The 12,887-nt window shown below is 43.2% G+C and overlaps 2 protein-coding genes across 2 annotated transcripts in view; one reads left to right on the top strand and one right to left on the bottom strand.

Moving 5' to 3' along the window:
* Window positions 1-12,887, top strand: part of LOC112560873 (inverted formin-2-like) — a 64,090-nt gene that overhangs the window by 8,817 nt on the left and 42,386 nt on the right.
* On the bottom strand, window positions 5,045-11,020 carry LOC112560869. Its single transcript, XM_025232970.1, has 6 exons — window positions 10,810-11,020; window positions 9,092-9,196; window positions 8,440-8,666; window positions 7,584-7,801; window positions 7,168-7,390; window positions 5,045-6,793 (listed from the first exon to the last, which is right to left on the bottom strand). Exons 2-6 carry the CDS (start codon window positions 9,177-9,179, stop codon window positions 6,476-6,478), a joined length of 1,074 nt encoding a protein of 357 aa, XP_025088755.1. The 5' UTR covers window positions 9,180-9,196; window positions 10,810-11,020; the 3' UTR covers window positions 5,045-6,475.

The raw sequence follows: 12,887 nt of genomic DNA, 5'->3' as shown, positions 1-12,887 counted from the left end.
TGCCAAGACCAACGCTTAGCCTCTTGCGATGTTCCTTTTGAAGTCTTGGCGAGCCTAAACAAAGAATATGACTAAACCGGAAGCTTTGTAGTCTCATGCTTTGTTTTAGAAGTTAACTGGAAAAAATTGTCTGCCAGCAGTCCACAATACAAGTATATAAGTATACAAGTATACAAGTGATATATCCGTCATGCAACTCTTTTATTAATTGTTATCCACCCATTAGTCACACTCTGATTAATAAATAAGACCTTGATAATTGTCGTCCATACCAAAAGGCTATATAGACAATTAAGACTATAAATTATATCGTCAGAGTTGTGTTCTACAGCGTGAATAAAATTTGTCTTCCAAACCTCAGCTCCAACCGTTTAGTGTGTGTCATATGTAATGCATGGGCTGCCTGGTAGTGGTGGCAGTAGTAATAACCGGAGCGGCTGCTCTAACATCAGAGCAATCACACTTATTGGGACAGTATTAGTTTAGCTCTCAGTGCTTACTGGAATGCCATGGTAGTCATGCTGCTACGCTGCTGGTGGTGGTAGTAGTAGTAGCAGCAACGAGCGTTGGGTTGGTGGTGTAGCGCCGACAGTCGTAATGCCATTGACGCGGCCGTGAGCTGCTCTGTTTCTTCATCTTCTTGTCCTCCGTGTATTGATTACTCAGTCCGGGGCCCAAGTTTCTCCTCTCCCCCCGACAAACCCCAAACCACCACCACCACCACAGCCGCCACCACCACAACCACCACCAACCGCTCCCATCCCCTGTCTGCGCGTGCATTCCTAACATCGCCATCGCTCGTGCAGCAGCGGACTGGAAGCGCAGCGCGCTAATATTTTTCCTCCAAGGGTCACTGGGCGCGCCATCCTCTCCACCCACCATCCCGCAACCTCCTGGCCACTACTCGAGGCTTTGCCACAGACAGTGGGGTTGCCGAGCGAGGAAAGGTGGAAGCTGTCAGTCGTTCAGTTGAGACAACAAAGAGACCCTGGTCACACAAGCGAAGCATCACTCTCTTCCTCTTGGCTCCCAAGGATGCGGTAGTCGTGTCTTGTACAAGAACCCAGGCCCTGGGCATACACACGACCTGGCTGTAGGTGACGGAAGGGGATAACAAGTGGAATCACCTTTGACTTCCGGCTGGAGGAGCTGGACTTTCGTTAGGTGTCAAAAGTGGGAATTCTCAGAAGACTGAGTTTTTGGCTGTGTGGGATATCTCACTAGCTGCACGTGTGAGTATGTCTCTTGAAAATTAATGATTCTACGAATGTGTTTGTTGTTGTTGTTGTTGTTGTTGTTGTTGTTGTTGTTGTTTGTTTGTTTGTTTGTTTTGTTTTGTTTTTTTTAATCTTGTAGGGTCATAGGCACAGTTCGCAGAAATTAGCGAGTCTCTCTTTTCCTTTTGTTTGTGTATGTGTGTGTGCGTACGTGTGTTTGTGTGTGATTATACTTTTTTATTCAATTTTTGAAAGGCCATCTGTCCCATATTAACATCAAATACTGATAGATACATCCATACCAATATTAGCACATAAGCTTAATTTCTTTTGTATGAATACAGTCTGCAGCATAATAATATCTGGGTATTATACACTAAGTAACCCCATCTGGTGTTTCTGGTCATGGAAATCTCAAATTTGTGTTATTCAGAGGACAACTTCAATAGCTACACCACCCTTTAGGTTCTTACACAGGAGGTGAGCTCTAACAGGGTGGCAGAATCTATAGAAGAAAAGCGGAATATATTTGTAAAGTAGGGAGGAATACTTAGAACATGTCAACAGGAAGTGATACAAGCCTTCCACGCTGCTATGGTTACACTGATGACATTTAGGATTAATACTAATTGGTTAAAACCAGTGATTCCGTTAAGGGGTAGACGATAACATTTTAAGTCACAAGACACCTTGGTGTTCGTATAATAATACTTGTTTTATATATATGGTTATAATCGCAATATTGAGGAAAAGACAGTAGGGAATCGTGTCATTTTTGACAGAAACAGTCCATAAATCTTTCTTTCATAGTGGATGTGGGTTGGGGCAATAGGCGATGGGGTGTACAAAGGTGGTAATATCAGCTATTAGATTATTTAAGCTTAGAGTAAAACAGTGCTGTTCATACGATGTAAGACAATTCCCAAAATAAATATATCACTTTCCTATTAAAAAATTTCTCTTTACATACTAACACACGCATGCTAACACATATTGAGCTGTAAAACTATGAAAGCATCCCTTCTAATAACGTGCATCCTCTCTCAGGATAATTCTTTTGATGTCATTATGCGCCGAAAAAGATGTATGGAGAGATGGTACGAGTGCCCTGCATCCGCTCGACCTTCTTCCCCGGCAGTTTAAACGTCCGCACGATCCATAAATGTGCTCGGCGACTGTCAGTACTCCTCGTCCCTCTTACTTTGTCAACCTCTGTCGGGTGGGCACGTGTAAACCTTCTGTGAATGTAACGCCGGGCACTATATGATACAATCCACGCTCATGGTCCAGTCTGTAGTGTTACATTCCTCTGCCACATCATGGAGGAAGCTTGATGCATGTCAAGCACCAAGCGCAAAAAAAACAACAAAAAATCACAATTATTAAAATAAAACAACTGTTCGTTGTTTCTTCTCTGTCCCTCCCCAGTCCAACAAAAATAATTCCCGTTGTCCTGTCTACACGGTTGCCAGACTGGCGTCACAACGTCCTCTGGGTCTCGTTGCCGTGCATGTCTGCTTCCTGTCGATGATGGCATCAACAGACCGTCCCTGTGTCAGCCTTGTCGTAGACAATACTTTCATGTTACTCTCAAAGGACAGTGCTTCCCAAATATTTCAGTTCCATAGCCATGCAAGGGACGCGCTAATGGAGCCGAGAATCGGATTGAAAATGTCAGACCACAAAATTCTCACTTGGTCAGGTTCTAACAGGATTGTTTTTACACAGAGATGCTGTCGGGTCGAATGTGTGTTAGAAAAAAATAATAATGAGACGTGATGCGTGTTCCTGTAGTCTTCAGAAGGGAATGTGAGCAAGGATAATGAGTTAAAAGACTCCAACTAGATACGCTATAGAGGTCTGATGGGTATCGATCCTTGGACCTTGTCCTGATGATAACATCGATAAAGACGATACTTGTACAGTATTTTGAGTTACTTATAAATGATTTACAGACGTGTGCATTCGAGCATTGATATATATATATATCTGTGTGTAAAATATATTTATATGTAAAATATATTTTAAACCACTACTTCAATTTGAGTTTTACGATGTCATCCTAGTCAGCTTCTTGCTGATAAATGTTCGTTATCTTTGTAATTATTCTGTAGCAAAGATTTAGGCCAATTTTCATTCACAATTCTTTGGAACTTTAAAATTGGCAGATTTGTTTTAAACCATTGTCATGTCGTCAGCTTGGCAGGGCTTTGCCAGTGATCCCTGTGTGTGTGTGTGTCCTACTCCTATCCACGTGCCTGAATAAATAATATAAAAATCCCAGAAGTAAATGCAAAGCATTAATGTTTGTCACATCTATTAATCCCCACATTTTACGAATGCATTTTATCGGTATTATCATCTTTGTTGATATTGCAGTTTGAAGTATGAGATGTATTTCCAACATAAACAATGGATCGGACTGTTTTGGAAATATTGTTTACATGTGACGAATAATGCCATGAGTCTAAAAATAACCCAAACCTCCAGGTTATCAGAGGCTGAAAGTGCGATATATACCAGAAAGCGATTGAGCCGATGATGTTATGGCCAGAATAAAACTTTCATTGAAGTATATCGAGCCTTTGTCTCTCTTGCATGAAGAAGTTTAATGCCCGAGGGTCATTTTTATGCAAACTCAATGAGCAGCTGGCGGCAAGCAGCTGCAACCTGATAAGGTAGGTAAAACTTATTTTTAAATGCAAGTTCCAAACAACTGTCATCTTAGTGTACACTTACACTAAGCCATTTTATTCCTGATTTTAGCCTGAAGGCTGCAGATGATCTGGCTGGACTGAAAACCGATGTGTATGCTTTCGCGTAGACCTGGGAAACAATGTCGGAAGCTGACAATGGATGGGCAGCAGTAGACTAATGAAGGAATATTCCTAGTCGTTGTGTTACAAGCTTCGGTCTGTCATCTGTGCCTAATTAATTCTAATTAATTACTGTAATCACTTTCGCCTATCCTTCTGCTAGAGGAGGAAGAGCAGAAAGACACGAAGAAAGGGAGAGACGGAGAGAACGGAGAAGGGAAGGATAAATGTGTTAAAATATTGCAGGAAACCGTCATGAAAGTCATATGTAAATACAGTAATATGTAAATATGTGAAGTCATATGTAAATACAGCTGCTTGTCCTGGAACACGTGGACTGACTTGCTCCCCAAGGGGGATCTTGCAATCTTGTTGGCGTCCCACGAGGGGGTTAACTACACGTTGGTTGGCATAATTCTGCTGTGCGCTCTTTGCACATCATTGTCTCCGCATTTCTGTATTGTGTCGACCGCCATTTTAAACTGCAACAGTCAGTTCGATGATGTTAATCGTTCTAACGGACGGTTCTGTGTATTTTTGATTGCGTTCTTGTGTGTAGATGTACGTGTGCGTGCTTGTGTGCACATATGCACGTCCTGGTGTACTAGGGTACAGATATAAACAGAGAGAGAGAGAGATGTACTACAGATTGTGGATTTTGTCGCTTTAAATTCAAAGTGAAATTTGATCGCGATGTGTACGTTACAAAGCTATAGCACACACACACACACACACACACACACACACACACACACACACACACACACACACACACACACACACACACACACACACACACACACACACACACACACACACACACACACACACACACACACAAGTTTTAGCATTGTTCTTTAATATAATTTCCTCTAAGATGGACTAAAAGATGAAATTACTTGCTACATTTTATGGAGTAAGCAAAAAATTCGAATTCTGTTGTGTCAGTGTTAGTACCATTTCTTTTCGCTTTCTCGTCACCTTCATTTACTTCAAAATTACTCTTCACGATTGAAAGTAGCAACCACTTTATTTTTTCAATAAAGTACAGCAGCGAGTGTTTTCAGGATGCAGCCACATTTGAAAATCCCCCTTTCTAAATTATTGCTACGAATAAAACAATTCTGATTCAGAAAGAAAAAAATCTCTTGAAGCTACTATAACATGACACGTCAGCAGTGAATTTACGGGGTATAAGGGGTGGCCCTGACACAGCTGTAGTCATACCCGTATGTTTTAGCCCTTCTTGTCAGTGGGAAGGTGGTACGATTCTTTGTGTCTAGCGCTCGAGCCAAAAGAAAGAGCTCATGGCTTCGCTTGGACTTTTGCAGTTTTGTTTTCTTTCTAAAGCCTTCAACAATGTGGACAGCTAGGTTGTCGATTGGTTTATCAACCTACCATCTGGCTGATTTTGAGAACCGTTATGCCTGTTGTGTACAGAATGGCCAAAAGTGAGATGTCGAAGGGTGTTTTGGAACTGAAGATTCGCTATAATTAAAGCAACAAAAAGAACAATAGTAAGAGATTGGCTTAGGCTAGCAAGAGCGCCAAATATAGCTAATGTGATTTTCACAGACTCTGCCAAATTTCCGACAAGAAAAACAAAATGAACCGCTGCTGTGAACAACTGAATTAGAATTGCTACAACACATGTAATTATAAAGAGGCATTTTCGATTTCCCCATTGAAGAGAATCCAATAATTTTGCAAAACTTTCATGAAAGTTCTGTAAATCGGGAAGTTCCCCACGTGACATATCATCGGGATTATTGTGCATCGAGGTGACAGTGTCATTGAAAGGTAAGCCAGTGGAGGTAACCTGCTGTCTGTTGGCTGAACTGATGACACATGAGTGATGTAACGGGGTAACAGTGTTACCGCTACGGAAGTCGATGGAAGTAATGTGCGTTTGGTTTGGCGGGTTGGCACTGGACAAGTCAGAGGGACTGCCGTGTAGAGGGATGACAATGTTACCGCTGAGGCCGGTAGAAGTCATCTGTGGTTGGTTGGAAGAGTTGGTACAAAAGAAACCGGTGGGATTTTCGTGCAACGGACCAACATTGCTACCGAGGGAAACAGTAGTGGAGGTGTTCGGCAGTCGGTTCGCTCCGGTGGATGACACGTCACCGACAGCAGTGTCAGAACACCCGATGGCAGGAAGACTAATGTATGTCACAGTGACAGGAGAATTATAAAATGACACAGCAGCTGAACCTCGCAGGTCTAGCTGATTACCAAAGTTTTCAGTCCTTGTTATTCCAGTCTCGTTTTCTATTTTGAAATCTTCTTCGGTATTGTGTACGTTTCTCTCCATTAAAGGCCGGGTATGGTTACCTGTCGGGATCGCTGTCATACCTGTATCGTTTTCTTCCAAACTGTCATTGCAGTATGGTAAACGTGACCGCCATCTCTCTAAATGTGTACAGTCCACGGGAGACACTGTCAACTGTTGTACGAGAGGTGGAACTGTCGCAAGAATAGCATCCACCGCCTTAGCAGCTGCTGCGCCTTCGAGAACAGTTTGGAGACACTGGTGGCGACTGGGAGCAAGCAGCTGGTGGACGTGGAAGGTTCGGAGGTCTGCAAAGCTTTTGGTGGCACCAACGTTTTGTCGGAGTCGCAGTCGGAGATGATGTCACTGACATCTCTTAGAGTGGAACTTGGGCTGTAAGATGTCACTGACTCCCTGTCTGACCCGGACAACGTGCTGCAAGGAGATATTTGCTGAGATATTCTCTTCTTCAGCTTTTCGAGAAAATCCTGTTGGACACACACAACTTGTGTCAGACAACAACAGCAAAGAAACGGTTGGTTGCACGCGCTCGTACAGCGCTTATCCATATTAAATAATGCCCATACATTTTTTTAATACATTTTTAAATTTTAATTTAAGACCATACTTGATTTAATTTTTGTTTTACATTTGCCACCAATGAAACAATGTTTTCAATACTCTCTGAAAACAAACATTAGATACATCAATCAGACCAAGAAAACCACAGCAAGCCATTTCCCAGATTTTACAAGCAACCCCTCATTAAGCATCATATTTCTAAAATATTAATGTTCTGGATTAAAATCCAGTCCATGTCGTCTAGCTAGGTCTCATTCAGCCATCATTTGAAATGTCAGACCTTGCCACGTGAGTTCTCACGAGAACGTTCTTTGCAGCAACACGGAAGGCCACGCAGTAGGATGTCCGACAAACTGTCGGGAACGTTTATATGTCGAGAAAGTCGTTGTCTCAGATCGCTCTCTGTCTCCTTCGCAGCTTGCGGCGACGGGGGTTTGCTTAGTGTCGAGAAAATCTTTGTCCATTTGTCTGAATTGCTGCTTGTTTCTTCTGAAATAAACATCCTACGGGAAGAAAAAAATAAATAAAGGAAAATAGTGTTTTCCATGCTGACAAATCATTTTATATTTTCTGCTCTCTCAAAGAGTAAGCCTCGCTGTCAGAGACTAACGACTTTCTGTTATGTATTAATTTCAAAATGCTTTTACATTAATGTCCGTTTACCTGGGCTCCTTTCTTCAAGTGACTGAGTCTTACCTGTATTCCTCGAAAGACATATAGTGGCGATGAAACAACATGTCTGCCAGCGCAGCCGGTCGTAAGCGATGTTTGATAATGTGACGTAAGCACAGCTCTGTGGTCGTCATGCCGTTACCTCTTAATGACGTCATCTCTGTACGCTGGTCGTCGTTGGTGATCCAGTATTTGCAGGGGATGATGTGGGTATATTTAGCGGTGCACAGAGCAGGTGCAACCTGCGGTTCAAGGTTCAAACAATAAAGAATTTTTAGTTAGTAATGCGGATCTCGTCAGGTATTTTGTAACTCCTGCCTTCTCTCTCTCTCTCCCCTCTCTCTCCCTCTCTCTCCCCACTCTCTCTCTCTGTCTTCTCTCTCTCGTGTGTCAGATAAACGCCATCATGGTTGTTCGTTAGTTTGATACGTTGGTTGGAAATTATTTTGAGAGCAAAGCTGTAATTTTAAGATCAGTTATAATGCTAATTATATAGCGCCATGTTCCAGCCTTATGGACAAGCTAGTGATGCTTTGCTGATTATTATTATTGTTATTATTATTGCTGTTGCTATTGCCATCATGAATTGAGTACACGCACGTGCTTGTTCATGCACGCATATGCACAAATACATTAGTGCAATACACTTCTATCCAGTTAATCAACCTAGCAAAGCTCATCTACATTCAAACAGCTGTAGCAGCTGGGGAGGAGTGTCACAATCAAGGCAAGTAGACATTGAAACAAAAAAAAGGTAGGTCAGACAAGGTAGGGAAAGAGCTGTGCCTTTGAGGTTTTCTTCTGAGAAGAGGAATGATAGATTAGAAATAGATGAAATGTGCAGTAACAGTTCCTTTACCTAGGTCACAGAAGCACCTACCATCGTCATGAACTCGTTCCACCTGTATTTCATGAGGGACACCGCAAGCTTGCGAGCCTGGTCCCGCCGTGTGACCACGTGCTTCCCGCACAGAGACTCGACATCACTCTCACTCAGCATGTCCTCGGCAAAGAGCTGGTCCATGAGCCCAGATTCACGAGGGTCCACTGTTCTCACAAAGGCCGGTAGGATGGCTCTCCAAAAGTCCTGCAGTTCATGGTCGTTACCTTTTTAAAAATATTTTTTAAATTATAAAAATAAATTTGTCCCATTGCATTTCACTCGTGGCATACGGAAATACAAGCATTTGCTGTTAAATAACAGAAGCGCTCACGGGTCAGTCTGAAAAATGTTTTACTCATCCGCTATTCTAGGGAAAGAATTCTGCATTTAAAAATAAACTAAATTCTCTATCCATTAACATACATTGCAGTTTGTTTCTTTATAACGTCAGGATTGACATCAGTATAAATAATATGTAAAATTATCTCTCAAGATTGTTTGAAGTCCATAATGTACAACAGTCATTTTTCGTGTGTTTATGGTGGATTTTCTCTCCCAGAGTTAACTCGACTCTGTTCAAACGAGATGCGCGAGACGTGTTAAGTCACGTGTGTGTGTGGATGCGACTGCTACAGCAAATCACACTTACGAATGTATAGATCGTCTGCTGACCGATTGTTGTTGTCTCTTTTGATGGCTTCGACTCCCTCCGCAGCTTCTGTTCTCTCGGACGCCATAGCGCAAGTGTCGGAACCTAATCAGCAAGACAAGTTTGTAACGGTGGTTGAAAATAACCTGATGCAAAAGTCTCAAACTTGCAAGAAAAACAAAACAGATTCGTGACGTCACGTTTGTGCAAAGCTACAGCTAAAAATTAACCTATGACCCCAGCTTTCCCACTGGCTGAAGTCTTTTCAACGTACAACCTCGACCTTTGTGATGTCGACCTCCTGTGATCGAAGTGTGGCCACATACATGCGTACATTCACACCCAGACACAGCCATGGGCAGTGTTCCAACCACCTCGGTGACCTCCATGTTGTTTGTGTTGCTGTTGTTGATCGTAAATCATTGATTGCGACATCAAGCGTTACGTTGATATAAAATAAATGACACTGCAAACTTGTTTATATCATGAGGTGCCACAACATAGATTAGGTCGCTACTTATCCCTTCTTAAACTTCTGACTTTTTATTTTATTTATTTTTATTAGTTTTTGGGGGGTTTTTTTGTTTTGTTTTTTTAGGGGAGGCAGGGTTACGTACTTACGGACTTGCAGTTGCATTGCTTTGTGTGTTCGATGGAGGTTGTAATAAGAAACCTTTAATCCCAAGCAGATTTTAAAATAAGTCATGCAGTAAGGATCAAAACTGAAGTGATTATCTTCTTCAGCTCGAGAGAACTTTGCTAACTCGACAAAACAAATACTACAACCACAACCACAACACAGTGTTGAGTCCCCTAAAGTGCTTCCACGTTGTTGTGTGGAAGTTATTTCGACAATATTTACTTAAAGAAACAAGTTATGCAATTAGTCTTTAAGGCTTACTGATTCCATGAAAACAGTTCAAGAAAAGTAACTAGACTTTAGTAACTTTACTTACTGACCTCTTGTATGGAGTGAGGTCGGGGAGGAGAAGGGAAAGATTACACATACGTGGATTAAGTACCTCAAGAAAGTGCTCGCATTGTTACTGGGAAGCTCGAATACCTGTGCAGCAGGTAGGATTTCTATGTAACCGCAGTTTCGTTGTTGCGACCCGTGATGACGACGTGATTGTCGCGTGGTTCTGTTCACCAGCGGAACGTGTGCACCGCGCGTGACGAAACTCTGAGCTGTCTCTATTTTTACTTACCCGGGACTTTTGGTGTTGTTAGCTAACAGGTGGTTTGCACCCTGCACATGTCGTAGATGTGTAGATATCGTTATATGTGCGCCTACCTAACACACGGTACTCATTCACAGACACGGATCAGCATGCGCGAACACATAAACACACACCAGAAAATCTGCAACCTTAACCTCCCACCCCACTAATCTTGTGCTGCAATATTGTACACACTCGTTAACGGTTAGTCCTTCACACACCTGAGTGTGCTGCGATAAACACCACCACCAGGAACATCGACATTACATCTACCACCATTACCAAACCTCGACGACGGTTTTTATCGCTATCGACAACTTCACGTTGCCTGAAGCTATACTTAGCATCTGCACACCCGCTGACGTGCACTTAAAATCCATCCTTCAGTCACTCAGATTTTTCTCCCACCCATCATCCCCTCCTCGCACGCTCGCCCACCCATCCCGATATCAACGCAGGCTAACGTATTTTGAAACATGATGGTCGAAACTTTCTTACCTGAGTTCGAGTCGTCTGCTTTCCCTTGATTACAAACCCTCCGACTGTGACAAAGCTGGACAAAATAATAGCTACACAACAAAGCGGGTGGCGGGGTGGCGGGGTGGCCTGTCGTCAGGCAACGTGGTGACGTAACTGAACGGCCATTGCCAGCGCGCCACGTATACTTCTGTTTACTTGATTTTTTCTTTTTAATAACAAAAGTAGGCCGAGACGGGCGAGCCGTGGGTGCTAGTGACCTGAACGTGGCTAAACTCCTCCGCTCGCGTGCTCAGACAGGGGAATTCCCTTATCCCCCATGTATCCGCTTGCAGCTGGTCATGGCCCCCGGTGGAAATGCGTTTGTGTGTGCATCATGTAGGTGTGTGTGTGCGTGCATCAAGTGCGCGTGTATGTATCATGTGCGTGTGTGTGTGTGCGAGTGCATGTGCATATGTGACTAGGTCTGTGAGTGTATTTTTTGCAATATAATCAACAAGCGGCTGTACGCCAAATATTTATGCACTGCTCAAGCATCGTCAGACCCATTGCTCAAGATGTAGACTACACTCACTACAGCATTACATTTTTTCATGTTTTTAAATATTTTAAACATTCCAGATCCTTCGGCAGCGCGTCTATATTTTCACCTGTTTCGCATCTGTACCCTGACAGCAGGTATTTCAAACCTGCTCTTACCTTGTGACAGGTGTGCAGGGTGACTGCTGACACCGTTGTAAACTGAAACTGAGGCTCAAGATGCTCACAACACTCTGTGTGTGCGTGTCAGAGAACAGAGGGAGGAATGGTATAACCTCATTTAGCTTCAGTTCAAGCGTGAAGAAAGAGTAAACAAAGACACACAACAGCTGCTTCTAATGATCACTGTAGTTATTGATGTTGGCTAATCGCTTAGAGTCGTTGATCTACTCAGCGCCCACGTTGTACCCTTGAAAGGGATTTTCAAGGCAAAATAAAAGTGTTTAGAATCTTATAAAGAGTACTAACATTTTTGAATCTCATCTATTTTCGTGTCTTTTTATATTCAAAATGTTCACAGTTATGTTGGGTGTTGTGTTTAAGTAGTGAAATTACACGGACTCCTTCGTTTATTCAACGAAGTTTTTGGCCCTTCACTCTGCAGATAGCCAGGTAGATGAAAAGCTGACCCTTGAACCCGGAGAATACATGTGTGGCAGAATAATCCCCTCCCCATTCGACAGGAATGGGGTACCTGATTCCATTAAAGGTGTGTAAGGTATGGCAGCGAGAGGAGAAAGGAGACGGGCACCCTCACAAAAGCTGGGTATCTAGCACCACAATCCCCAAACAATCGAAAGGATAGGGAACGAACTTTACCACCTTTACTTCACGTGGACTACATAATTCTATCTTCTATTCTCCCAGTGTTTGTTCCTCTATTGTTGCTGTCGCACTGAAGTCCCACCAAGTTTTTTGCCTGGTGTGTTAGTGGCTCTCGCTGTGTACCTGTGCTTTCTGTTGGACTGTGTGACGTGCTTCACCATCGTCTGTCTCGCTGCTGCGTCACCTGTACCTCACTGTTGTATTCACTTATCACCACGTGACTTACCTAAGCCTACCCACAGATGGGTGACTAATACAACCCGGGTCGGATGTTTGCATTTATTGTTGTATTTTTTCCATACCTCTCATATTTATAACACATTGAAACATTCCAGAATATTGATGTATTTTACCTGAATACTGTATGTGTGTGTGTCCCGGTGCTAATTTAAATGTTAACGTCTGGCAACGTGCACTAGGGATGCTGGGGGAGAAGGGAGGGGACGATAAAATAACAGCTGCAGGGACTAAGTGGATGAGAATAAAGACGAGCTGGCAGAGTGCAGAGCAGCGGAACAGGAGCCCCGGGTGCAGGTAAACAGGTGGGTGTCGCTGTTTAACCCCAACCCTGGCCCAGGGCGTGGACGGAGCCTCCTGCATGACGAAGTCAGTGGGGTGACCTGCTTGTGTGGCTGCACATGGAGGCTTGGGTTGACTGCTTTGACACGGTTTGAAACTCCTTTCACTGACAACATTTCTCTGACGTGAGGTGGTGTGGTGCTGGGCACAGGAGT

Source organism: Pomacea canaliculata, linkage group LG3 (genome assembly GCF_003073045.1).
Source record: "Pomacea canaliculata isolate SZHN2017 linkage group LG3, ASM307304v1, whole genome shotgun sequence".
Classification (NCBI taxonomy): Eukaryota; Metazoa; Mollusca; class Gastropoda; order Architaenioglossa; family Ampullariidae; genus Pomacea; species Pomacea canaliculata.
This window is presented reverse-complemented; position numbering and strand designations above follow the sequence as displayed.